Source organism: Hippoglossus hippoglossus, chromosome 3 (assembly GCF_009819705.1).
Source record: "Hippoglossus hippoglossus isolate fHipHip1 chromosome 3, fHipHip1.pri, whole genome shotgun sequence".
In the NCBI taxonomy this organism is placed as follows: Eukaryota; Metazoa; Chordata; class Actinopteri; order Pleuronectiformes; family Pleuronectidae; genus Hippoglossus; species Hippoglossus hippoglossus.
Window position 1 is genome coordinate 6,086,846 of NC_047153.1, and position 26,459 is coordinate 6,113,304.

The window sequence follows — 26,459 nt, forward strand, 5'->3', positions numbered from 1 at the left end:
GTCACAAAAGCAAGCGAAGCACCAAGAGAAAGGTTCGTCCTCCGACAGCGGCTGAATCACCTTTTTGTTTTCTCTAAATCTGACCGAGTTGTCAGTTAGAAGTATTATTGAATCGGAGATGTGGACAGTGTCAGGGTCTGGAAAACGGTGGAATTCGCTCCCTGCACTTTCACATAAATGGGAAAAAAAAATGCACTGAGTTTGTGATGTTCTGAAAAAAGTTACTAGTTTGACTAGATTAAAAAAAAAGAATAATAATCTGCAGGGACATAACAAAAGCTACTGAGGACATCTGTGATCTGAGCACAAAATGCTAAATGCTGTGAAAACGTTTTTCTTTCACAGTGAGTTTTTTAAACAGTTGCATGCTGGGATACGTAGAAACACATAAGCACATAGGAGCAGGAGAAAAGTCTATTTTACAGCAGAGGAATACATGCGTTGTGTGGAATTTCACATTGTTTACAGAAAAAAATAATCAAACCCGATGAGCTGAATGAAGCTTGTGGCCCGAAGTAGTGAAGACAATGCCCTGTGAACTCGTCGCTTGCTAATGTGGCTTCACCGTTCGAGTGAGTTTGAACGACGCACGTGACCGAACGATCGGGAGGAAAAATCAGGACGAACCCCAGCATCAGACACATTCAACAGATGAACACAATGATATGGAAACTGAAATAGTACTGAGAGAAAAAGTAAAACATGAGTAGTGTTTATTCTCCATTGAGGTGTGTGCGGTCCCTTCGCAAAACATGACAACATCATCCCTGAAACAAGAACGTAGGGTTCAAAGAAGGATGGGGAATCAACAATGACGGTGGAAAATGAAAAAACTTCAGTCTCAGGCTCTAAAGTCTCTGAAGGAAGCAGCGGTTGCCATATTCCACCTCCCCACAAAATATAGCCAAACATTTGTCAAGTTACGGATATATACTGTTGTTTCACGGCGTTCATGAGAGAGACAATGAGTTGAAATCATTTTTAGTATGATTCAGTCTTTAATTTAGTTTGACTCCTCTTTCCCATCAGCCACCCAACTCCCCAGAATCACTGCCACTTTCTTTCTGCGTGCGACAAAAGAACAATGCAGTCAAAAAGGAAAGAAAAAACAAAACAACAACAATAAAAAGCTGTTCTGGCAGTCCAATAGTCTCTTCTTGCATTGTATGTGTTGACAGTGCAAAGACTAGATAATCAGCGGGTTGGTGTTTCCTCTGCGTGATGGGGCAGAGCCATGGCTTTGAACCTGGGTTAATATCAGTCCTGTTACAGTCCAAGGTTTAGAGAGAATTCAAGGGTCATTTACGAGGGGGGAAGAGAGAGAGAGAGAGAGAGAGAGAGAGAGAGAGAGAGAGAGAAAAAAAAAAAAATCATCTGCCTGTCCTTTTTCAGCAGAAGAAATAAAAATATAGATAGAAACACCATTCAACTGATGTCTAAAAGGTAACACCCAGGAGATCTTCTTCTCATGTGAGCCAGTCACATGAATCTTTGCAGGGTTGAGGTGTGACGGTCGGGTTTCCCTGCGAAAGACACAAGAGGGAACATTGGTTTATTGACAGAATATTTGAAGTTAGATTCAAGACATTTTAAGAACATACTGAATGAGATTTAAGACCTATGTGAAGGAATATAGTCCCAGAATTAAGGGACTATAGGTGAAGTAGCCGAGCAGATAATATGCTGCATTATCTTATAACTACAGACAGACACAGTAGGTTTCCATTGTCTCTTCCACAGCGAAACCATGTGGACTAAGATACATTGTGACTGGGATGTTGGAGGCGAATAGTTTCCAGTTCCACGTTGGTCTTGTTTGTAGTTTTATTACATTGTGCGAATATCTGTATCGCCGAGAAAGAACTACATCACGGACCGATTACAAACTACACGTAGACGTAATTAAAACCTACCTGACCATATCTAAGTGGTAATATAATATGCATACTATTTAAAAATGTATAGGACTTTTTAAGGATAATGGATAATTACATTTGAGACTTTTTTTAGTGTTTATATAAACATTTTAACTTTTTCTGTTGAAACCCTGAAAGTTTTAGAGACATTCTAGATAAAGCTGGCAACCGAGTGCACTGAGTGTTTATTTAACAGCTGTAGTACATAGGGGCTTCCACTAGATGTCAGTGCAGGCTGCAGCATCTGTGTTTGTGTGCTCTCGCTCCATGTCTCCATTATCAGCACAGTGATCCTCTTGTCCTCAGAGGACCACTTAGAATGGATGAGCTGAGGGGCTAAACGCTGCCCTGCATATTGTGCTAGACTGCAGCAGAATAACAAGGGTTTAGTTTGGCCGGGATCTGTTTTCTTTACAAGTTGCTGCCTGCGAGTCGGTAACATAAATGTTGAGAAGAGAAAGACGAGAGGGTGGATGTTCTTGTCCACATCAAATCAAATGAACACGGGATAAAGAAACATTATATTTTTACATTATGTTCTACACCTGAGCCAGTGCTCATAATATTTTAACTCGAGCTCTGTGCATTGTTTGTTTGAAGAGGTTCTGCCACCTGCACTTGTTAGATTTGCAAACAGTGCCCTGTGTTTACCTACGTGTCTCAGTGGGCTTGTGTTTTGTTTCACTGTCAGTCTTTTGCCTGTCTCTGCTGCTGAGCGGATTTCCCTGCTCTCACCTGGGTGGTGAGTCGGGGGGGGGGCTGCTGCTGCTTGTTGGCTGATAAGCAGAGACCTATGGCGGGTTGTAAAACGGGTTGCTAACAGCGATAACGCCTCATTTAGTTCTGAGCTTAGATCGCTCAATGGTCATCTGCCATAACTTAACAGCCCGCATCTAATTACAGTGCTTTAAGTATTCTGGACTGAGGGCCTCGTTTTATTTAAGTAACTGTCTGGGATCTATTTTGAAGGAGCGGTTGGTGCAGTGAATCCAGGGAAGTCACACAGGGGGAGGCGGGACTGACTGACCTGCGGCATAGGACAGGTCATATTGCCCTGAGAGCAGAGGGTATCCCAGGTGGTGGTGAGAGGGCATGATGCGCTGGGAGGGCGAGGAGCGCGGCCGGTCCACGTCTCTTTCCCGCTCCCTCTCCCGCTCCCTCTCCCGCTCCCTTTCCCGATCTCGGTCTCCGGCCGCTCCTCTGTCCTGCTCCCGCTCCCTGTCGTGGGGCGGCTTGTCGCCTACTGTGGGGGATTTGCTCTTGTATTGGCTGGCGTGCTGATGCAGGATATCCAGGGCTTTGGAGTCTGTTGCCGTTTTGGTGACGGTAGGGCTAGCGCGAGATTTGTCGCCGCCCTCCTCGCCTCCGCTCATTTTACCTCCATATGGAGAAAAGGGATACCCTCCAGGTAGATACGAACCTAAGAGGGAGGCGAAAGATTGATGATCATCATTAATTAATTCTCTGATCTATATAGATTTGACCAACTTCTTTTGATCTGGTACACGACAACATACACTGTAAATATTGTAAGACAGTTGACCTGACTGGGCCCAACTGCAAAATACAGCCCTTTAATTTAATCTATGGATAAAAGCACCTTAAGCTTTGTGCCCATGTAGATGTTGTGTCTACGATATCAATAACGCAGTTTAACGTACATTTTGAAAGACAATTTAAAGCCATTGTGTTTTTAAAAAACAAGACACATGTTGTAACCACTGATGTCGTGCACCAAGGATTTAACTCATTAGTGAAAAGAATATCACACCTTGGATGCACTTAGTTTGTGAATGTCACCAGTTCCAACACATTTGAAAAATGTGTAAATGGTAGACTGCAGTTTTTGGATCACTCAAACAGCTCCACACTAACAGTCACACTCACATATTCCCTACACATACATGCACTGCTTGTTCTATACACAGCATCAACGGGGTAATATGGGGTTCAGTATCTTACCGACAGATACTTCACTGGAGAAGCCAGGGATCAAACCACCGACAATTAGGTAAAAACCCCGCTTTACCTCCTGAGCCATTGCAGACCCAAAGATGCATTCAAAACCTCTAACATTTACTATATTTGGAGTCAATCTAATGTCATACCTGGGTAATTCTGCATCATAACTGAGGGCATGCCCCTGTATCCTGGGTGGTTGGGGTCATAGCCTTGTCCATAGGGATAACCATGCATGTAGGGCATGTATCCTTGGTGTTGCGCTAGTGGTGATGAAAACTGCATGTGGGGATTAGAACGAGAGTCTTTGCTCAAAGCCCGGTGGTCCTCAGAAGAGATTCTGGGATCGCTACTTTCTTTGCTGTCCTCCTTGGGCACACTTTGACTGTCCTTTGGCCGAGGCCTGTCATCCTTTAATTTACGATCCCGTTCCCGTTCTCGGTCCCTTTCGTCTTTCCATCGAGGTTGCTGGTGTTCGTCTTCTGCTTGTGGCTTTTGGCCCTCTGGGAATTGCTGAGGAGGGGGAAGAGAAGGTCCTCATAAGCACAAATCACATCAAGCTCTAAAACATTCTCACAACAGATTCACATGCATGTTTTCTACTACTGTTATACTACATTGGTATTTACCTGTCTGTACCATACGCCCTGCTCCATCCCTGCCTGACCTCTGGACTCAAGTGTTTGCTTGGAGTCTTCCTTTCCATGGTGACCCCCTTCAGTCAGCTTCATCTTCAGCCCCTCAGCTTGCTGGGACTTTCCGTCCTCCCCCTTTATGCTTCCAATGGATTTGGAGGAGAGCTCAGAGGGCGAATCCCTTAATTTTCCCGGGGGTTGCGGCGTCTTTCCAAGGTCTGACTGACTTGGGGCTTTGGAGAGGCTTGGGGGCATGGGGCTCTTTTGTTTCCACTCCTCCTTCATGGAGGCTTCCCGCTCTTTTATGGCTACATCTGACTTCTTGTCAGCAGCACGATGCTGTTCAGCCATCTGTCTCTGCCGCTCCTCGTACTGTTGCCGGTAGGCTGGGTTGGTGTTCATCAAGTGGTTATGGTAGGCCTGATCGGGATGGTATGCGTATGGGGGGACATAAGCATACTGGTTGTAGTAAAGAGGTTGCATGTACATGTTGGATCGCTGTTGAATGACTGACGGTTGCTGTTGCTGCTGCTGTTGGTGTTGTTGTTGTTGTTGCTGTTGCTGCTGCTGTTGTTGTTGTTGCTGCTGCTGCTGCTGCTGTTGCTGCTGCTGTTGTTGCTGCTGCTGCTGTTGTTGTTGTTGCTGCTGCTGCTGTTGTTGTTGCTGCTGTTGCTGCTGGCCAGGAACAACGCTGTCAGGTTTGCGATCTTCATGAACCTCAACCTTGACTTTTTCCTCAATGTGGTCCAGGTCTTCTTCTCTTTTGATCTTAACCTGACCTTCAGCCACTGGTGTGCCTGGATTGGACCCACTGACACTGGGGTTCACATAATTGGGTGAGTAATATGCATCATAGCCGGCATAGTATGGGGATTCCTTGTTGGGTGGTGGATTGGAGAAAAGTGCTTTTTTCACACTATCCCTGATGGCTTGTTCCTCCGTCCTCACTCTGACACCGCCTTCTAGTTTCCCTTCGCCGTCTTCCCCAGCATCTGAAATGTCAGAATATGCCGGGCTATTAGTTTTGACTGAAGAATTGTCAGCACCATTTTGGTTTGCCCCATGAAGTGGCGTGAGAGGCTGCGGCATCCCACTACCATCTATCCGACTGGCTACACCAATAGATGGGCTAGGGGCATTGTCTGAAAAGCTGTAAATCTTGTCAGCCTCAGCCTTCATACTGGCCAAGCGACTCTGATGAGGATCTGAGGAACCATTGAGGAGTCCTTCCCCCTTAATTCCTTGATCACAAGGCTCAGCATATGGAAGCTTACCTTCTTCTAGTTTTCCACCCTTTCCCGGAGGCTTGGGGCTGTCAGCTTCCTTCCCAGCATCCTTTTTCTTCTTGTCTTTCTTCTTCTTGTCTTTGGAGCTACTGGAGGCAGGATCTACAATGGCAGGGGGTTTAGGCTGAGTCCCTTTCATTTGGGGACTCTTGGGAACACCTTGTATCATTGGGGTAAGCCCTGGGGAAGAATTTGGGTTTCCAGGCGGAAAAGCGTACATCTGCTGGGATGCTGCAGTCGCAGGGCCAATGGGCCGTGGTGATTTCATATTTTTCTGGGCCATTTTATCAGCTTTGAGGCTGGCGCTACCCTTTTTGGACTTCTCGGGTCCTCTCTTATCATCTATACCATCATTACTTGCCTCATCAGTGAGGCATGGCCCATCCTCGCACCCGTCCATCGGTGTACCTCCTGTGTCTGGATCTGTCTCTGCAATTTTCTTTTTACTCTGCTTTGAACCAAACTTGCCAGGAGATGGGGAAGGACTCTGAGCTTCAAAGTTCCTGCCCTTTGGAGTAACTGAACGTGCTGGAGACAAGGATCCTTTCTGAGAGATAGATGCTCCATTACAGTTCCCTGGTTCAGGGTGGAGAGTTGAATCCTCTCCATATTCACTGTCTGCATCTATCTCCAACTTTATGTCATCATCGTTATGGGCACGGGCTTGGTGGTACTTGAGACCATTGATGTGCTTGTACTTCTTGTTGCAGTTAGGATGTGGACAATCAATAAGAACTGGAGAAGGGCAGCTGCGATCGAGGGGAGGTGGAAGTGGCTCAGTCTTAATGGAAGTGATGGGCAGACCTGTTGGTCCCACCCCTCCGCTGTTGGAGTTTGTCCGCATCCGTTTGTTACCTTTGGTGTCCTCTGAGCTGGAATTCGGCTCCATGTCCGAGGCCGGTTTGGTCTTGCGTTTTCCAGCTGAGGAGGGACTCGCCTTGATGTCCTCTGTGTTACTGTTAGGTGGCGTGCGGCGCTCCGACGGTGTCTGGCTGCCCCTTCGGCCCTTGCTGTTCGCGGCAGCACGCGTCTTGTTGTTGGTGGTGCCCTTGTTGTCTGATGAATTGCTGTTCTCGTTGATAGGGGTGTTGCTATTCGGTCTCATGCGCTTGCCTCGACCGCGGCCATTCCTCATCTCCAGATCACTTGTCGGGGATTCACAAAACCTGGAGTAGTGTTGAAAAATCGCAGGTAAGAATTAACGTCACTGTATCAATGGTTATATCAACACAGCTCAGCTTGAGTGTAGATTCTGAATTCATACAATGGAAATTATATGACCCATTAATTTTGACATTACCATTGCTGGGAATTTCAATAATACACCTTTTTAAATGTTGAATCATCTTGAAAATACCCAACAGTATTTAATGCAGAATAAGAATTTTCTATAATTGATCTTAATATAACAAAGATAAAACAACTGTAAAGCAAGCGATCTTATATTACATACACCAATGATGACAATACTAAGTATTTTGAGTTCCAAACCAAAAATAAATACCAAAAGCAATGGCATCAAGAATATGAACAACATTGTTCTATCCCTATCCTCTCATTAAATAACAATCTGTTATTTGTTACTGTAAGTGAGTAAGCACTTGTTACAAAGCCAAATGGAAATGCAAACATTTGAAGAGACACAGTCATTCAAATACTTAAAATTGCAGATTGGCCTTATTCTTCCATAACAGTGATGTAATTATCTTTCTACGCAGCGGTGGTTAGCAATCTGTGACTAAGAGAAACATCAGGCTGGAATGACACAGCTTCCTCCACGAGTCTCTCCAAACAATTTCAGCCCCAGCAGGGGATGTGAATACAGCCGTAGTCTGACAGTGGTGGAGGAATTTAGACTCATTACAAGCCCAAGTTTATATTCACTCCATTGAAAGCTTTCTGAATTATTCATGGTGAGTCCCTAATGTAGTCATGCTGCAAACTGTAAGACTGTGTTGGTGCAAATACAGCCCAGCAAACCTCACTTACTGAGCATCATTGTGATTTACTGTGATACATTAGTGTGATACAGCCTCTCCTTGTTTTCCATTAGCGGTGCTTTAATCTAGACTTTTTTTTTTTTCTTCCTGCATTGCACTTAAGGATGCATTTCAAATATACATTTATATTTACACTTAGATACAGAAATCAAAGCAGCTGCTTGGGAGTATATTGTACACAACCTGTGTATTTTGCATAATACAGGCAAATATCCAGGAGAAAAAAAACTCTTAAGCTGCCACCCACATAACTCTGATCTAAGAAATTGCCGCTTTTGTGATAGAGAACGTTATACTGTTGAGGAAAAGCTATCAGGCCAATAATTGGATTCTGCAATCTGGCTTGTTAGAGTAGCTTTCTATTTCAACTAACTCCTCCTGGGATATCAGCCTTTTTCCAGTGAATCCTGTTTCTCTAGACTTGAGATAAAGACCAACATGGACTTGGAAGGTCCAACTGCACACTGGTAAATAGGTGCATTATATCCTTGAGTTGAATTCTATTGCAGCAGATTCATATCCCACAGAATATGAAAAGGTTAAGAGACCGAGTGCAGCCTGGATACAGAGAATGCATCAGTGAGTCATAGTAATCACGGCTTCTCTACCTTGACATTTACAACTACCATGTGTGACAGTGAATTCTTTGTACAGTGCCGAAATTATACAACCCCCGTGGATGTAGCAGAGTAGTTTTAACAACACCTAACAAGTGATGAATCATTAACATAACAAGTGAAGATTACATGATGCATATCTCAATACCACCGCCCCCCCGCTGCATTCTCCAGAGGAAAAACAAAGGCTCCTTACCTGGGGGGAGCCCAGTCATGGCGAGTGCAGTCCAACAGGGTTCCCACATACGTCTTGTTTCTCCAAGTAACATTGACCACCAGCATGCCTGTGAGACAAAGAATCAAAACAGGTCATTTATTTTGTGTTAACACCGTCAATAATCCAAATTACACAGAAGAAATACAGCTCGTTATTAAAACCCAAGAGAAAATGTTATACAGTGAGATTCATGTGCCACTGCCTGCACTGTGTGAGCACCCATCGCATTGTGTCTGCTGCATCAGCATGTTGATCTTTGCTAAAGGGTGTCACATGCAAGGCAGTTATACAATCCCCAGATCCTATTTTAATCGCCATCACACAGTAAAGCCGCAGGGGCAAGGCTGACATATCTTCTAAACGACTTGGAACACCCTCAGATGCAGTCAGTATTATAAAACGTATATAAAATGCTGGCAGAAGGTCTCACTGAGAATGATCACACTGAGGTTACGAGGGAATACTCAGTCACCGAACACTCTCTCCATTTAAATAAGCCATCTCACAGACAAAAAGGAGATTTCCCTCAAGGAGAATTATTTGGAGGCAAATATTTTTTTAATAGTCCTCCGTCTCACTTTGCAGCCCAGAAATGTTCTACCTTGGGGATAATATGGATCAACCACTACAGCTTCCTAAAAAACAAGCGAGCAGCTCCCGGGTTACACCATTTCAATGTCAATGGTTCAGTTTGACAGCTTATAACTGAGTGTGCAAGAAAAGATCCTTGACTTCCTTGGAATTGCTGCAATCCGTCACACTTAGACGCTTCTGTGTTGCCATTTGGCGAGTGTGAATTTGGTAGCACTGGGTGTGAGCTACACAATCCGACCTGTGCTGAGTGAGATACCCGACCTTGCATTTGAAATCTAAATTTAGTTCCTCTGGAAATGTCTTTCTCTTTAAGGAACCGAATACTCTCCACTTGGCAACAGACTGTGAGTCACTGGGATGCCACAAATACGCAGATTTGCACAAAATCACTCAACGAAATCCCTGCACTATGTACATTGAACTGCAACACGGCCGAGTGCAGATTTTGCCAATAAAATTTAAAAGTAAATCATCAACCAAACAGCTTCAGAGGATTAAGAGCAACGACCGTGCTGAAAAACATTGTGGATTTATTGCCCCCACCATCCCCCCCTCACTCCCCAGTGGTGACCTCAGCTTGCCACTTCAGCACTGCAGAGAAACTGGAGGCTGCAGTGAGCTAACTTATCTAATGGCACAGGAATGCTGGCTGGCAGCTTCCATCCCTCCAAGCATTTTATTAGCTTAGAAAACCTTTCTTGCTCACCCCTTTTTCCCCTCTCTCCTTCACCCTCATTTCCTCTTTTCAGTGGTATAACCATCCCCGGCTTACAATCTCTTTCCCTCCTACACACAAGTCACCGTTGAGGCCTCATTTTTCTCTTGCTGCCTCTGGCATATAGCAGCGAGTGTATAAAGGTATTTATATATGTTTACAGGAACCTGCTGACACTTGGCCAGAAGTCTCTTCCTTCACTCTATGGTCTAACAACGTGAGTGCTTGGTCAAGGCTAGATCCAACTGCTCATGTTGTTTGCGTGCACGGGTTTAGTGGAGAGGTCCTCAAGTTCAGTTTATCCGTCACATTAAAGAAACCCAGACCTTTTTCTAAAATGCCTTCAACAGCCCGTCCCCCTAAGCCCTCCTAACACTCCACCACAAAATGGCTCTGGCAGCTGGTGGTGGCAGGATGTAAATCAAGGCAGGGCAAGTGAATGACTGACTGAATGAATGACTCGCCTTTCACGATGTGCTTTCTCTCCCGTGAGGGGGTTTCGAAATAAACCAGGAGTTGTTGAAAGTCTTAAATGATTTTAAATTAGCATCAAGTCTTTTACGGCCCCGTTCAGATATCCGATCACAAGTGGACACCTTTAAATTTAGGTGTGAACATTGAAGACTCATCTGAGATCCGATCACTCAGCAGCATTCAGAGATGCATATGGCCACATTCTTTTTGCAGTGTGCAAATGTGTCCTGGGACATATAGAAGCCCTGGACTATCAACTGATGTCCTCTGGCCTGCTACAATTTCACAATGAACCGAAAATACTTCACAGTGCTTCCCATCCATTGATTTATCTGTGGCCCCAGCTACAGTATCAACTTTGACCATTGCATATTGATTTTCCATATTGTTTTTTTTTTTACAATTTCAAATGGGTGAAGAATAAAGTTTAATTGCAGTGCGGTGAATGGTGTATTGACTCGCTCAGACACTCATTGTCCTGCTCTCTCCCCCGCTCGCTCTCTAATTAACACAAACAAACCAACACATGGACAAACACATGTCAATAACGGACCGGCTAAAAACAATACATTTTGGTGTTATCGTATAGAGCCATGATGTACGACTTGTTTATTGGCATACGGAGCAGGAAAGTGAGATCCCATCAAAAGTGATCACTCAAACTCATGTGCCTCTCCCTTTCTTCTTTTTTGTTATTATGAGAATTGTAAAATATCTTTTCCGTTCATTTGGAAACAGTGGCCGGTCTAGATGATTAATGGGTCCACACGGTTCTGTAGAAACGAGACCCGACCCAGGAGCGGAACGGAACAGGTCCCAATTCCACTCAGTCTAATCGGGTTGGGTCTTGTTTTACTGCTGTGGATCAAACCTCACTGTGTCAATATGTTCAGTGTCCAAGTGGAGCTTATTTCAGCAAAGTCTGGAGCATACAAGATTTATGCTACGTGACATCCAAATTTATTTCAAAGATATTAAATTGCTTAGAAAATGTACTTTTTTTCCATCTCTAGCCTTGTTGACTGCAGGGAGTGTTATTGTAGTTGTAGGTGGTGAAAACTATATAAATTATCCTAACAAGCACATAAACAATTTATATTTTTCTTGGCTTAACATAATTTCTTAGGACATTATAATTATTGTATTGCAGCTCTTTAGAATTGGCAGGACATCGTACTGCTCCTGGTGTTTCAGTTCTCTCTCCTGCAGGGTCTGTTCGGTTCGACCACATTTTGGATCAGGTCAAACAAGTCCTGTGTCCATCAGGTTGAGTCTGGCTGAGCTCAGGTTCTACTTGTATAAGGTCTGTCTTTTCTCAAAGTCGAGTTATGCCCACGAGGACTGGAAGTTTAAAACTAGTCTGTTTAAGACTCCCATCTCCAAATTGAAATGTATTAATAAATACTGCTGATGGACATGTACCACCACCATCACTAAAAAATATGCCTCAGAAGACCCTGTAATGGTTAACATTATAGGCCAATAGCTCAAGTTTCCCAACATTTATGTCTTTGCTTCAGGCTCAGGATCCCCGACATGCCTTTTTATAGACACTAACTGTCGTGTTCCTCGGCTTCCTCCTGGCAACCCTCCCATGTTGAAGCCGAGGAACTCTGTAATCCCGTCACAGTGGCCCCTGGCTTCTGGGTCACCTCAGATCTCTGCCTGTGCAACATTTTCAAAGGCAGTTTAATAAAGTACTTCCTTTCTGGTTATGTGGGACATCTCAAGGACATTCAAAGAGATTTGGAAGCATCTGAACTCAAAAGGGAATGCTGCTAAAAAAAAAGAAATAGTAACAGACTCGAAAATATTTCTCCACTTCATGCTCAATTAATTTACCACAAACGTCTAAGGCTTCTCAGTGTGCTGCATACCGGTTTCATTATGTTTGGTTAGCACTGCTCGGTCTAATTAAAGCATTACTGAACCACATTATCAGCATTCACAGACGTCTGCCTCGTCCAATGTTATGTGGACAAAGTGTTCTTCTCTCGTATTTGACACCTACTGGCCTGGCAAGATTCAAGGTCTGTAGTCGTTTTTTGTGTTCCCGTCTGGATGGAGATGTTTAGTATTCTGTAAAAAATGTATCCACAGTGGTGTAGACAAGGCTTAAAGAAGTTGCATGAGAGTAAATTTCCAGCCAATAGAGTTTAACTCTGAAGAGTCTGAGGTAAATACAGCTTGGATTACTCCTAATTAGTAGCAACAATAACAGATGTTTGAAAAATCATTATTTATGATTAGTGTGTTACTGTCACTTCTAATTGATTCATTCCTAAATATCCCATCGATTATTTAGTTTTGAATGAATAAGTTGACTAATTTTCAGAAATCTACAGTTTCTCCTCGTTAAGCAGCCTTTAATGTGTTGATACAGTCTTATTTAACATTAAAATGTCTTTATTACACAACCATTTGACTGGTAAAACAAAATAAGCAATTTAGCAGCTAACGTGATGCTTGTGGTAGTGACATTAATTGCTGAAGTGGCCCAAATAAAATCTTTCGGCCTCCGGGTCGCTCTGATCTGTATTTTTCCACATACGTCTCAACAGACCAAATGTTATTTTTTCCATATTAAATCTAGGCCACTGTGACATATGTGGTCCTAGATCTGATTCATATCTGATCTGTGGCTATGCGGTTGCTGTCAGAAGAGCCAGATTGAAATTCATGTTGCATTTGACATAAATCACAACACAGTGTTTTCACTGGACTACTTCGGGGTCTTTACAGTGGGAATCTGAACTCCCAGGACTTCTTGGTAATGTCATGAAAATATGCTCAAGGATACATAAAAAGACAAAGATTAAGTTTCACTGCTGAGAGCCAGATGAATTACACTTTCATCCGAGGAAAGATTTTCAAGCTGTCGGAACAAAGATGTCAAAGTCAAGTCAGTCTAAACATGGAAAGCCCTTGACAAAATAACCCAAACAAATTTCCCTGTGGTGGAGAGGAAATTACACAAGAAACTGAGACGACTTTCCATTCATGCTCATTTGTTTATGCACAGGGAGCTACATGTTTTGTTTTTGTTTTGTTTGAGAGACACGATTTCTCTCTTTACTCACTGGATCGGTTTCAGGAGAAGAAACAGACTCCGGTTCAACGGTCAGAAAATAAAAACTTGCTCTTTGGAAGTGCGGCTCATTTGGGATTTGTTCGCCAGAGGAGGGTTGCTGTGAGGTGAAGGAAAGAGGTCGGAGTGATTTGGAGCAAACCCAGTTCCCTGCGCCGTGCACCCCCCCCCCCCCCCCCCCCCCCCACCCACCCAATCTCCCCTTTGTGACAGCCTTATTAGGGTCACACAGGACAGCTGAGTGAAGCTCACATTAATGAGAGGAATTGGCCTGTAATTTCACCACTCGTTTCCTTTCAGTGCTGTCGAACAACAAACGGCAACTTTCCTTCGGCGCACAACTCCTCCGCGCACTTGTGTAGGATTACTCGAACAAGAGGGTAATGCAAGGGGGTAAAATGAAGTCAGGAGTAGGTTGTCGGCTGCATGGATGACTGCTCCCTTCAGCTCTGAAACTCCCCCCTCCTCCCACGTGAACCCATTTCATTAGGTTGCAGAGGGGCCAAAATATCAAGCTCTCTGCTGCTGCTGGTGCGGGGCCGTGGGTTCACTGGCTGACCTCTGCTCTGCTCCAGCTCAACATGCATTCAGCGGGGTTAATGGCATTTTCACTGACTGACCTTGTCAAAATGCCTTTGTTGTCTTTGCAAACGGGAGATCACTTCTGTGTAATGATTGAGCGTGACAGAATACGCTGTTCCCCACAAATATCAAATTAAAGGGTTTCTATTTGTCTTTTAACATTTAACGAGTGGGAAGTTAAACAAGGCGAGGGCCAGGAAAAAATAATTACATGAACGATTACCAGCGCTTGCCATTATCATCTTTTGTACACAGTCAGATACTAATGTAATTATTGACAGATTTTACACCCCCCCCTCTCGTATCCTGATGGAAAGCAGTTCTGTCCTCATCCCATTTTCTCTGCACTAACAGCACCCACTCATCAAGGTTGCATGTGGACAAGAAAGTGAGAACAATGAGAAAAATAGTGTCAGTATTCATTATGGGGAGAAGATAAAAGATAGCCGGGTGCTGCCACAAGCAATAACTGTAACTTTGATAAACGAAGCGTTTGAGCATTCAAGTGTCTGAGCATGTTTCCAACAGTCCATTTTAAGAGGGTTTCCGCACTCTTGGTGCATAAAACGAAGCCGAGCTTGTCCCGTTATGTCAGTGTGCTGACTGACCTTATCTTAAGTCCTGAGCCGACAGGAATTTAGTGCAAACTGTATGCGCCGCTAATAGCACTGGAGTGGTTGTGGAGTGGAATCTAGTATTTGTGGTATTTTAAGCCCTTTGTTCATTTGCATGTAATAGTAAATCTTAAATTGAAGAGCTGAGTTTTTTCAACATTAGATTTATCAACAACTAATTAGATTTTAAGGATGGTTACATTCTCAAATTCTGCAAAAAAACTAAAAAAAATACAAGAGAGGTCCGAGTTGAAAACGTGGTCGATGGCTTTTTAGTTGAAAACTCTACTACAAACTTCATTGTCGTAGGAGGGGCAGAGCTATTTTCGCAACAGTTCTACCTCGTTGTCGGTTAAAAAAAAAAGAAGCCCTTCCTAGTTTTTTTTTCGTGTTCTGTGATAAGGCAACCCACTGCAACTGTGGAAAATCTACTTCCTGTTCAAACTGGCACACAAACACACACACACACGCCCAGTGCATGTGTATGGTCATGTGATATTCATTTTCAAGTTTGTTAGTATGCGTATGTAATATAACTGATACAAACCTAAAAAGCTCAGAGATTGTTTTAGTTTGCTGTTTTAAAATAAAAATGTATTAGTATGGCTGCAGCCGTAGTGCTGCTAGTTAGAGCTAGCCAACCTGAGAAACTCCTACTTCTATGTGTCTCTGCTGGAAACACACAGATTCTGGTGGAATGATAAGTATGTTTCACCTTATTTAGCTTTCTAGTCTCCATCATGAATTTGTTGTTTAGCTCCCTGCACAGCTCTGCAAATAGAGTTTAACGAAATATCAATGTGTTGCAGCCCAGCAACACACTTTTCAAATTAAGCACTTTTTGAATTTTAAATAGTTGCACAAAGATTAAGCAAAGAAATAAACATCATAAACATGCCCTATCGTGGCAATACAGTACAGTGAATGTACCAGAAAACAAGACAGGGCTATGATTGATGATTTCATTTCAAATTTTAGCGCATTCAAGGGAGCCCTATCTGAAAAGTTCAGGCTGCATCCCAGTTCACTAGAGGTAAAAAGTGCGAAGTCACTCTCACTGACAAGAATAACAGCCTGTGAGAAGGTCAATTCTCTCATACCACCAAGAGGCAAAGGAAGGGAGCATTAGTATGCCTTCCACATCCACGCAGCATTATCAGCCGCATGCAGCAGTGTCTCCCTCCACAGAATCACTACATGTTTACTCTTACAGTGGGAGAAGATCACAAAGCAGCAGCCACGCATGCAGCAGCCTAAAAATAAATATTTGACGTCTCTACCTTCTTTACATCCCTTTAATGTTGTAAATAAAGTGTAGTGAGGCAAGGAGCAGTTTCCTCAAATGTCACTTAGGTAAATCCGCAATCTCTGTTAAAACAGGCCCTCTGGTGTTTTTCCCTTAAAGGAGATGGTGCTATGGTTATGAGACAAGTCTGCCAAAGGCGCATTACTCAAGCGCTTGTTGACGTTTATATAGCAAACATGATACCTTGTGACAACCACTAGCAAAGCTTACAGGTCCTCCAGGCATATGATTTATGTTTCAAGAGCATTAAAGTGCTACGGAAAAATGCAGTTTTCCGCCAATAAGAAAGGGAACCAAGTGTCCGTTAAGAGATTTGATTCACTTAGGTGCCATCTTGGTAACGCCACCCGGGGACTATATTTGTGAGTAACATGACAAGTCTCCTCCCACAAGTGGTGGTGAGTCATCTCTATCTTAATGTCCACCACATATTTAGGCACGTTTGTGAATACATCTTCACTTCCACTCTCACAAGCTTGGTCGAGTGGAAAGTTAACATGGCTAAGGAACTGGTAAATGAAAAATCAACAGAGTGGGAGGTTGTCTCTTTTTGTTCTTCTTTTAGTGTCCTCTACAGTTAACAGAAGTTAGTCCTTTGTGATTGATTTTTCACTTCAACTTCTTTCTCTTTTTTTTTCCACTACAGGCCCCCTGACAATACTCGCTCTTATTTCAAGGGCAGTTTCTACAGAGAGTTCACAGAGAGCAGCCACCACTCGCCTTTGTAAAAACATTTCCATGAGGCCACTGACAGGTGGTCTCCAAAAGAGCAAGCAAGCATGACTGGCAAGTGAGCTACAGAGCCAAGGGCTCTTTTCATCCAATATCCCCCCTCCTCAATTCCCTGACAGGCTTGGAGAAATAAAGAAAAAAATAACATCTCTCAAATGTTTATACAGGAATATCCGTTTCACACTGACCTCTGTTCTAGTCAGCTTTTTACTCCTGTGCTAAAGCCCACTCTTGCGATGCTACAATGATGTAATATGTGTTGCATCAATAATCCATGAGACAAACATTTATCACAAACAGCCTGCATTATTTATCTATTATGGAGCTTAAGAAGCTGTGGGACCCGCTCTGGGAATAGCCTGCTGTGTGCAGGAGGGTCGGTGTGTGAGAGGCTGGGGGGGTGAGCGCACTGGCATGGAGCGTGGAGTAGTGCTTGGCCAAAGGGGCCCCCTCTGTGCTCCCTCTACCCTGGAACAGGAGCCAAGGCGTTCCGGGCTGTGTTTCAAGAGCAACAAACTTCACCAGCATTTTAGAGATGACATTTGGAGGTATCAGCATGCTAAGCCTGGGAGGGGTTGGCCCATCGCTCTGCCAACACGACCCTGGGAGCTGCCACTGCCGTGTCTACGCTGAGGGGATTTGTGTCAGTGCCGGGCCTTAAAATACCATGGCTCTTCACCCCCCCCCCGCTTCTGTCTACACTCTACTCACTCCCAGACTGACTGACTGACATGGACTCACTTTGCCTCAGCTTCTATTTTCCAGTTTTTCTGCATCAAATGTCAAACAGTCTGGGCTATTTGGTTCATTCAACAATCCACATGTAAATCCAGGCTGCCAATTAAATCTTGGAAGATTGGAGTAAAGGGGCTGCTACGTGTGTGCTCAGATTACACAGGGTGAAAAATTTATGTGGCCCCGTCAGTCAGGATTCAGCTCGGAACAAAGGTGCAGCTCCTGTGATCGTGTTTTGTTAGGTGTCGCCTGCTTCCTCCTCATCTGTTTCTTTCATGGCACTCGGTGAGTTGGGTGAGGCACAGACAATTACTGGGAGCCTGTTGTTCATTTACTCCCACAAGGCCAGAGAGGCGGAGGTGATGAAGCAGCTGTTGGTTGGCATGCTAAATGAAACGTGCACACATGCAGTGCATGCCTAAACAGCTCTATATGAGACTTGTCATGCAGAGAAGTGGGGGACTGCTCTACTTCACTGCTAATCAGGATGCCTCTGCTATGTCTTTGGGGCCTCTGTTTGTTGCTCTTCCCTGGTACTCTGCCTGGGTTTGCTTGATTTCCTCATTTGGTTCTCATTTGTTCCGTTGCCCCACAATGAGAGAAGTCTGCTCTCGCAGGTCTCTTAGGGAAAAACAACAGAATGGCAGTGCAGTTTGATGTGAGCAGCATCTGGGTCTCTTTCATTTTGAACACCAGCCAGTGGGTTGTTAGGGGATTGTACCATTAAAATGATGTAGAAGGAATGCACATCTTTGTGTTGTTTAATGTTGTGTGCAAAATCTAATACAACAGAGGTTATTGAGAAATGCCTCTTTAGAACCTCTCAGTCCAGATTTACTTATAAATATCTCCAGCTAAACAGATGTGTGACAATTGCATAAGCAAAGAAACACACATTTCCGCCACAGCAGTCTCAGGCTGCATCTACGTTTCAGATTTAAAACAAACCTATTCCAACACCTGGGTTGTGTATCGGTCGATCACAAATCATAAAATATATTAACTGTATGTAATTAACCTTGTATGGAAGTGATGATTGCTGTAATTTTTGTATGAGCTGGCTCAGGCTAAACCCTTTGAAGAACAAATACTAGAATGTATAATCTAGTTTGACAGTCTTTGTCAATGTTGTGGGACTTTCCAGCATGAAATATTGTCAAATTGCTGACAACTCTGACTAATGCTTCACTAACAGACATCACTTCTTCTTCGCTGCTCTAAAGACAGCACTTGCCAGTGGCAGTACAGGGCAACTGCAGTTCTACAGCGGTGAAGAAGGAAAAGAGTTTTTGTTTGAAACTTATGTACGACTATTTGATGCCAGTATCAGAGGCATTTCTGAGTGTTGGCGATGTTTTTCCATCGTCTTCAGTTTTTCCTAGAACTGTCAAACTAAAACGGGGCCAGCAGTGTTTCAAAAACGATTCTGTGCTAGGCGCTCAAAAACTGCAGAGCAGTGTGGATGGCAGGTTTTTAACAGTGATAAGTTTTAAAACTAAAATGTTGTATTCTGGGTGTAACTTCAGTCTTTAAACACAAAATCGATTCTGTCAACAATTAACAAGCTCTTCCAAAAGCATAATAAATTCATTACAGACCACATCTCTCAGAAAAACACTACAGTCACCTGAGGGCCACTTCATAGCTGCTGTTATCAGATAGATCTCTTCACCTTTTATCGCCTGTTTTTGTGAGTGGCTGATACATGTTTCGTCTCGGATGGAAACCAGGCTTCAAAGAGAGCAAAGGAAGTTGGATTCAGGAGACCCTGCTGGTCTTTACAGCCCTGATGGCCATAACAACCTGTGAGTTACACCTGCAGAGAGCGCACCCCCCCCCCCCAACCGCAAAACACACTGCTACCTTCCCTCTCCACCACGCCGCTCTTAAAACCACTCAAAAGCTCCCACCAGCCTCCTCCCCACTGAGCCAGATAGAGTAGAATCAGGAGAAAACACAGCCCCATCAGGCCAAACCACTACCTCTTTCAGCCAAAATAGCAGCTTTGAGAGAGTGAGTGCAGGCAAAGGACAGACTTGGACTGTGAAAGGGAAGGGGGCAGGGCGAGGGGGAGGGTCAATCACTCTGTGGGAGGCAGAGAATGAGGGAGCACAAACACAGTACTGGTGCTGGCGCTGAGCCATGTTTATGTCACTAACAGAAGCAGCCCTGTCGATCCCCCCCTCCCCCCTGCCCCAACCCTTTGCCTTGCACTCACTCTCTCCCAGTTTGCTTGGAAACAGAGTCAAGGGGGTGGCTGGCTGGATGCTTGGTAACAGAAAAGAGCTGCAATAGAGAGGAGGACAGGGGTGAATCAGACACAGCCCGGGGCTGAGCAAAAATCAAAAAAAAAAAAAAGAGAAAGAGCGGGGGGGGCACTCAATGGCAGGGACTGTGCTTTGGGAATGTTGATGAGGCAGGGACCTTTTCTGTTTAGTTCCTCCAAGTGAACCAACAAGCAGCACTGTGGATGTGTGGGCGATTTGTACTCAGCATGCCCGCGGAGCGACTGAGCGTGAGCTGCTTTGAAGATTAGGTGTTTGCATTATTTCACATGCACGACAGAGAACGAGGGCAGTTTTTCCAGACCCAGCAGAACCCGACGGTGCCGGTGATACATCTTAAAATTAAGCAAGCTGAATGCGCTCTCGATCAAAGGGAGTAAAAAAAGAAACCCGAGAGGGTCCGAACATTTCACTCGGACTGCACTGCAGGAGAGGAGCCAACTCTTTTCCCAACTGGCAGGCTTACAAAAAAGAAAAGGCTTTGTGTTATGAGGCTTGTTGTTGAGAGCAGATATCTGTGTGCAACAAACTCCCGTCTGCAGACTCCCCGGCAAAAAAGCAAATCAAGGCCACCAAAGACTTTCCTTTCAACAACTGTTCTTGTTGGCAATATAATGCAGCATGTGTGCTGTTAAAGCCCACATTAGGACCATCACCAGCTCCTGAGGCAATCACTGCATATCCAATTACTTTTAATGGGCTAAATATGTATAGTAATGACAGCAAGATGATTTTTTTTTTTAATTACAGAGACTTCATTAAAGCCTTGAAAAACCAATACGTCGTTGATATCTTAATGCAACCACACTGGGTAGGTAACAGCAAAAAAAACAAAATATCTCATATTTTCCATTTCCATCAAAATACAAGACTGGCTTGTTTTACAGGGAAGATTTTCACTGCAAAGCTTTTTAAAACCACTTCACTTACCGTCCTCAGTTTCCTGCCACACAATGCCTTCAAGATTGACACTGGTACCGGGCTCGCAGGGCCCCAGGCACTCAGGTTCGGTAGCCAGGGCCACATCGGATGTGTTCACTGCCACTGAGCGTGTTCGCACCATTATCTGCTCACACGGCGAGGCAATCTCACTGTTGCCTACTGCGGCCAGGAGGTGGAGGGGGGGAGGGGCTGGCGTGGAGACAGGAGATTCCATCTGTGAAGCAAGAAGTGGGGGTTGAGAGAGAGAGCGAGAGAGAGAGAGCGAGAGAGAGAGAGAAGAAACACATGAGACACTTCAGAACCACTGTATAAACATGTACAGAGCAGATGCTGAGATACAGCCAACGGATGCCACAGTGAGAGGAAGTGAAAATGGTGCTGAACGCATGAAAGACATTCTGGTATTTCTGCGGTCTGTAGAAGCTGTTTTTAAACCACCAGAAAAGGGTGATGCTGCAGTTAGTGTTGTAATACGCCACTTTGTCTGTCCTCAACCTGAAAGGCGATTAGCAGGCAGAGGAGGTAGTTTGGGGACACGTGAACCGCTTTGACCACCTCCGAGGAAGGACAGAATTAGTTATGCAGGGTTGCTCAAACAATCCCTCCCCCAGCCTTCTTCTCTCGCACACAGCCGAGCGAGATCCATGACACCAAATTATCTCACAGACTGATCACTCATTAATTCCCTCAATTAAAGAGCTAGCTGTGGCAGGGAGCGCGCTGCTGAGGGTCAGTAATTGATTCCACCTGCTCTGACACACTGTGGCAGCAGTGAAGAGACGGCGGGACTACGTTAGAAAACGAAAAATTAAAAGGACAGGAAGAAGGCAGGGGGATGATGAGTGCAACTGAGGAGAAGTGCGAGAGAGGACGGGAGGTAGAAGAGTGTGTAGGTGGGAAAGAGAAGCAGGAAGACTGATGGGGATTTAAGGGCCACAGTGACACCAGGACGCTCTGTATTCAAGGCATTCCACATAAAGCACTCTGAGTCATTAGCACTGAACTGCGGGAGGAATGCCACGCTGCAGCCAACACCACACAGTTATTAATTGGGCATAAACCACTCGGTGCTGGAGAATATGCTGCCAATACTGGATCCAATTAGACTTAGAAGACAAAATAACAATTGACACATTGGATTGTAAGCGTGTACACCCTTTAAATAATTGTTCTAATCTACTTACTGCTGCAAAGTGTGATGTGGAGAATTAAAAGAGCTTAACGCTGCAGATGTCACAGTAACGGCTTCATTTGGATCCTTGTATAGGGACGGATACGTTGGCCTCTTGCTCGGTCGGTTGGTCCATCGCTTGGGTTCAGACTAAAATCTATTGGTGCCGTTTATGTTTATGGTCCCCAGGGGATAAATCCTAAGGAATTTACTGGTCCTCTGAACTTTTCTCCTTATCAACGGCAGTTCACATTTAAAAATATTAATATATCAACATCAAAATTTACACTCACGGTTCCCAGATGATGAACCCAACTTTCAATTTGTCCAGTAATGTATATTTCAAATCATGCACTACTAATCAGTCTCACTAGCAATATTTTTCCAATTTTCCATACTTTCCTACTAAACTAAGATGGCGAACATTACATCTGCTTAACATCCACATCTTAGCAATAACTTGTTGCCATGGCAGCATTAGAATGTAGCTCAAAGCCCCGCTGCGTTTGGCCAAACCACTGACAACTATAAATGCTAGTTTCTGAGTATGTTTGCCTTTAGCCATCGTAGGCAGTAGAGTTGATGTGTATCGAGGGGGGGATGGGGGTTTGACAAGTGTTGACATGCACAAATCACCATGATCCATTACGGCTAAATTTAAATTATGTTTTTTTGAGAAGAATCCATCCACTGTTTTCAGATTTCATGCTTGAAATCTGACTTTTTAGCATATAAGCTTAGTACATGCAAAATATAAAAATCTTTACTTATGATTCTTTGTTTCCTCCTCATAATTAGATTTGACTGATAAGGATTGATAAAAAATAAATCATGAGAAAACCAAACATTAGTCCCTGATGAAATTCAATATTAGCTCAAGACTTTTTACGGTTTACTGAAATGAGCCCATTTCTCCCGGTGCTCGGAGGACGAGCAAATTAATGTGTGCAGAGAGCAACGGAGAGTCAGGCCTAACGACATCATAATCACTGTCTGTCACTTTCTGATGCATGATGCGGCCAAGCTGCAGGCCGGCTGAGTGAATGAGACAGGACAGGTAATCAGCCGAGCTGTCACCACACACTGTTCCTGGGCCTTATGGAGACACAGAGGGTCGCAGACAAGACCACACAACCAGCCCGGCCTCAGACTGACAGCCGCGCGTTGAAAAGGTGCAAACAGGTTCATGCAGAGCCTCCTCCAAATTGACTGAACTCCTCGGAGTCATTGTGTTGACATTTTGGAAACTGACATTTTGGGTATTTTTCTGAACCAAACTTAAATGGCACAGTAATGGCCTGGCAATGACCTATTTATTCTATTACATTGTTAGGTACAAGCTAGGAGGCTTTTATTATTAAACTCACTTAATTCCTACTTTCGGCTGCCTGCGGCTGGATACCACTTATCAATAAACCCAGAGACCAAGGTGTTTTAAGTGCTCATGGGCAGCAACATTAAGGGTTGTTGTGTTTTTTGAGCTGCTGTTGGACATTTAACAACACACATCTTCTGCTAAAAACTGTAAATCCAGCGACCTTCAGCTTAGTTTCCTTTATTGACCAACCACAAACAACAAAACTCGCATGAAAACAACTCATTTCTCGCCACCCACTCAAAACGCTCTCCTTTAGCTTTCCCTTTTTTTTTTTTTTTCATTCAAACAATCAAACCCTTCACAATAGAAACTGTCTGGAGCCTAAACTAGGTCTGCAGCTCATGATTATTTTCATAATGGATAAATCTAGAGAGCATTTTTATCAACAATTATATTTTTGAAAATGTCCAACGTATTTTCCCAATATCAAGTTCACCTGACGCCTCATTTTGTCAAACCCACAGCCCAAAAGCCAAAGATATTCTAATAGATCAGTCAACATATTATTGCAGATTAAGTGCTAGTTAATTGAGAGTCAAACTACCTTATTATAACCTAGTGATGAGCTAACTATCATTTAAAATGACCTGAGAAAAATAACACTTTTCAATAACACTGAATTTATGTTAATCATGACTCACCAACTGAATACTGGTGATAGTGAAGAATTCACTCCACTGTTTCCTGTACCTGGATGAGCTTTAACTTTAATTTTCCACTTAAATCTTGTTGTTACCAGGGAAGCTTGAAAGTCGAGGGTATTAGTTTGTTGCAACTGTCACAATCAAAAGTGACAAGCCACAATAAAGTAACCATTTTCTCTGTACTGGTATAAACGAATTAGATTTGAATCAAAACAGAAATGGGACGAGTTTACAATGTGCAAGAACAATGCGACTCATTTCCATTTCCAAGTTCTGTGAATGGATGAGTGAACAAAAGGGCCTGCACTCCAGGGCTGCGGAATGCAAACCTCCATAGTGAAATGCCTGATGTCTTGTCCAGGGTTTTGGAAAAACCACATGTGAGTGAGCTACACAACTTGTCCGATTACACAAGGCTCTACCCAGCACTCGGTCGATGCCAAATTCCAAGATTTCTTCCCTGCTTGCGAGACTTTGCAGACGGATTTTGAAATCTCCTCCAAAACCACAATGCTCGAGTGTCACGCAAACCTTTTCTTAACTCAAACCCCGTGCCAGCTCCTCCAGAAAGCCACACTGGCAAGAATAATGTTTAACTGGCTGGCAAAAAAAATCCTATGAATCTTTAACTGGTGTTGAGCTTATTTCACTGAGCTGACGGAAGAGGAACTCTGTCTGGATTTCCAGCGATCACACAATAACTCCCTCTTGGCAGACGGACACAAGCTGCACTTTTTACTGGACACATTAACTTCAGCTTTAACTTGTTTATTAGAGTTGGGATTAGGGAACTGAGCACTGATCTTGGGCGAGGATTAGGAAAGGATTACGCGGCAGTGTCATACTGAGACACCTGTCCTGGTGGCTTAGCATGTGTGCGACGTTGGACTTGAATGCAGTCAACCAAATTGAGCTGAGTCTTTCATTTTACCCCAGACTTTGTATAAATGACTCCGTTACGAGTCGAATATAAATCTCGGGGCTTCCGGAAACCTCAAAGACACCACACGAGCAGTATGGAGGCATGTTATGTTTATTGTCTGTTTTATTACGTTTGAAACATTGATCACCAGTTGATTAAATTGTATTGGATTTGGCTGCAAAGCTGTTTACCCCTGAGACTCCAAAAGTGTTTTGTGGACTTAAACACTTCACCCACCCACCCACCCACCATCAGCATAGTGGTGCGTAGATAAAGAGTGAATTTTCATTTTTCGGTGAACCTGACACTGACTGACTCTGACACCCACTGAAATGTACAAATAGCTATTTCTCCATTACAAATGTACTTGATATTAAATTGCTAAAATTGCAAAAATGACAGTCAAAGTTACCATCAATGATCCGGATGATTTGTTGGTAACGTTTAATCTTAATCTCTCAAATAACCTCCTCAGAGTTTTCCTGGAAATAACCATTTAATTTGGTACAAATTCAAGATAAACTAGAGAGCGAACAATTGGTGCAGTTTGTCTGTAAATGCTAAGCAAGCACATCCATTAGTTATTAATTTAGAGGACAGCAAATGGGCTAAACATGTAAAATGTGACATGTTTCTACAAACACTGAAGCATGAATGAAAAATTCAGTTTCTGATAATAAATTGATGAGTAATGAATATTAACTGCGGCTTAAATTGAGCAATTTCTTCCAATGGAAATTAATCTAGAAATAATGAATAAATTCCACACTATTAACTGAACAAAAAAAAAATAATAAAATAAGAAAAGTCTATTTTTTGTAATTAGTGCAAAACTAAATCATTTTGTATCGAGGAATAATTCATGAAATAATTTGTCCGAACTGTGTCATGAATTGTAACTGATCAGATTGTTTGTCTGGTGGAATATGTTCACCGTCATGCAGTAGGAATACTGAGTGGTGAAAAACACAATTATCCCGTGACCTTGTTATGTGTAATACGGATAATACTGTCTGCAAAATGGTATAAAGGGTAGAAAGTCAATACTCATTCCTAACAATGGACCTTCTGCAGACTTCTATCACTTCCATACACAAACTCCTGTTCAACACAGGATTATGGATGCATGTTGCGGTCATGGCTTAGCCGTTGATACGAGACTGCTTTTCCAGGTCACGGAGAATGTCGTCTGCAACCGCAGTTCAATATGCATCACTGCTAGACCATGGAATCACACGTTTTCTTTCTGGTGCTTTTTCTGTATTAGTGCCCTGTAGTAAAATAAACACCATAAGCAGTTTCACCACATGCTTCCTTGATTTTGTGCACACACTCTGCTCGTGTTTGTTTATCCTGCTCTATCTTAAAAGACTGGATTTGAAATCTGTAACAGCGATGTTCCGGAACAGATATTCACGCCTGAGAGGATTCAGCATTTACTTTTATACCGAAGCTGAGACCTTCAGTTGACACTAGCTGGGAGTAATGCAGGGTCCTGAAATCAGGTCAGGAAACGCATACCGAGGACTGCCCCCAGATGTGGTTCCATCATCTCAACCTCTAACATGAAGTCTAAATAATACATTACAACATCCATATGTAATGTTAAGCTAATGCACGTAAGCTGCTTTGAAGGCAATCAAGCAT

The 26,459-nt window shown here is 43.5% G+C and overlaps 1 protein-coding gene across 3 annotated transcripts in view; it reads right to left on the reverse strand.

The window, feature by feature from the left end:
• Nucleotides 1–693: 693 nt before the first annotated feature.
• The window catches only part of LOC117759474 (zinc finger protein 609-like), a 65,891-nt gene continuing 40,125 nt past the window's right edge, over nucleotides 694–26,459 (reverse strand). The window contains exons 3-9 of one of the 3 annotated variants that reach the window (XM_034581608.1): nucleotides 20,686–20,911; nucleotides 8,610–8,697; nucleotides 5,785–6,962; nucleotides 4,505–5,502; nucleotides 4,025–4,388; nucleotides 2,944–3,336; nucleotides 2,104–2,707 (exon numbers count right to left, since the gene is read on the reverse strand). In XM_034581608.1, the coding sequence (XP_034437499.1) occupies nucleotides 2,604–2,707; nucleotides 2,944–3,336; nucleotides 4,025–4,388; nucleotides 4,505–5,502; nucleotides 5,785–6,962; nucleotides 8,610–8,697; nucleotides 20,686–20,911 (3,351 nt within the window). In that variant the 3' untranslated portion in view covers nucleotides 2,104–2,603. Of the gene's footprint in view, nucleotides 1,524–2,103; nucleotides 2,708–2,943; nucleotides 3,337–4,024; nucleotides 4,389–4,504; nucleotides 6,963–8,609; nucleotides 8,698–20,685; nucleotides 20,912–26,459 lie in introns of those variants that run through there. The other 2 variants (XM_034581607.1, XM_034581606.1) reach the window with 2 other exon arrangements.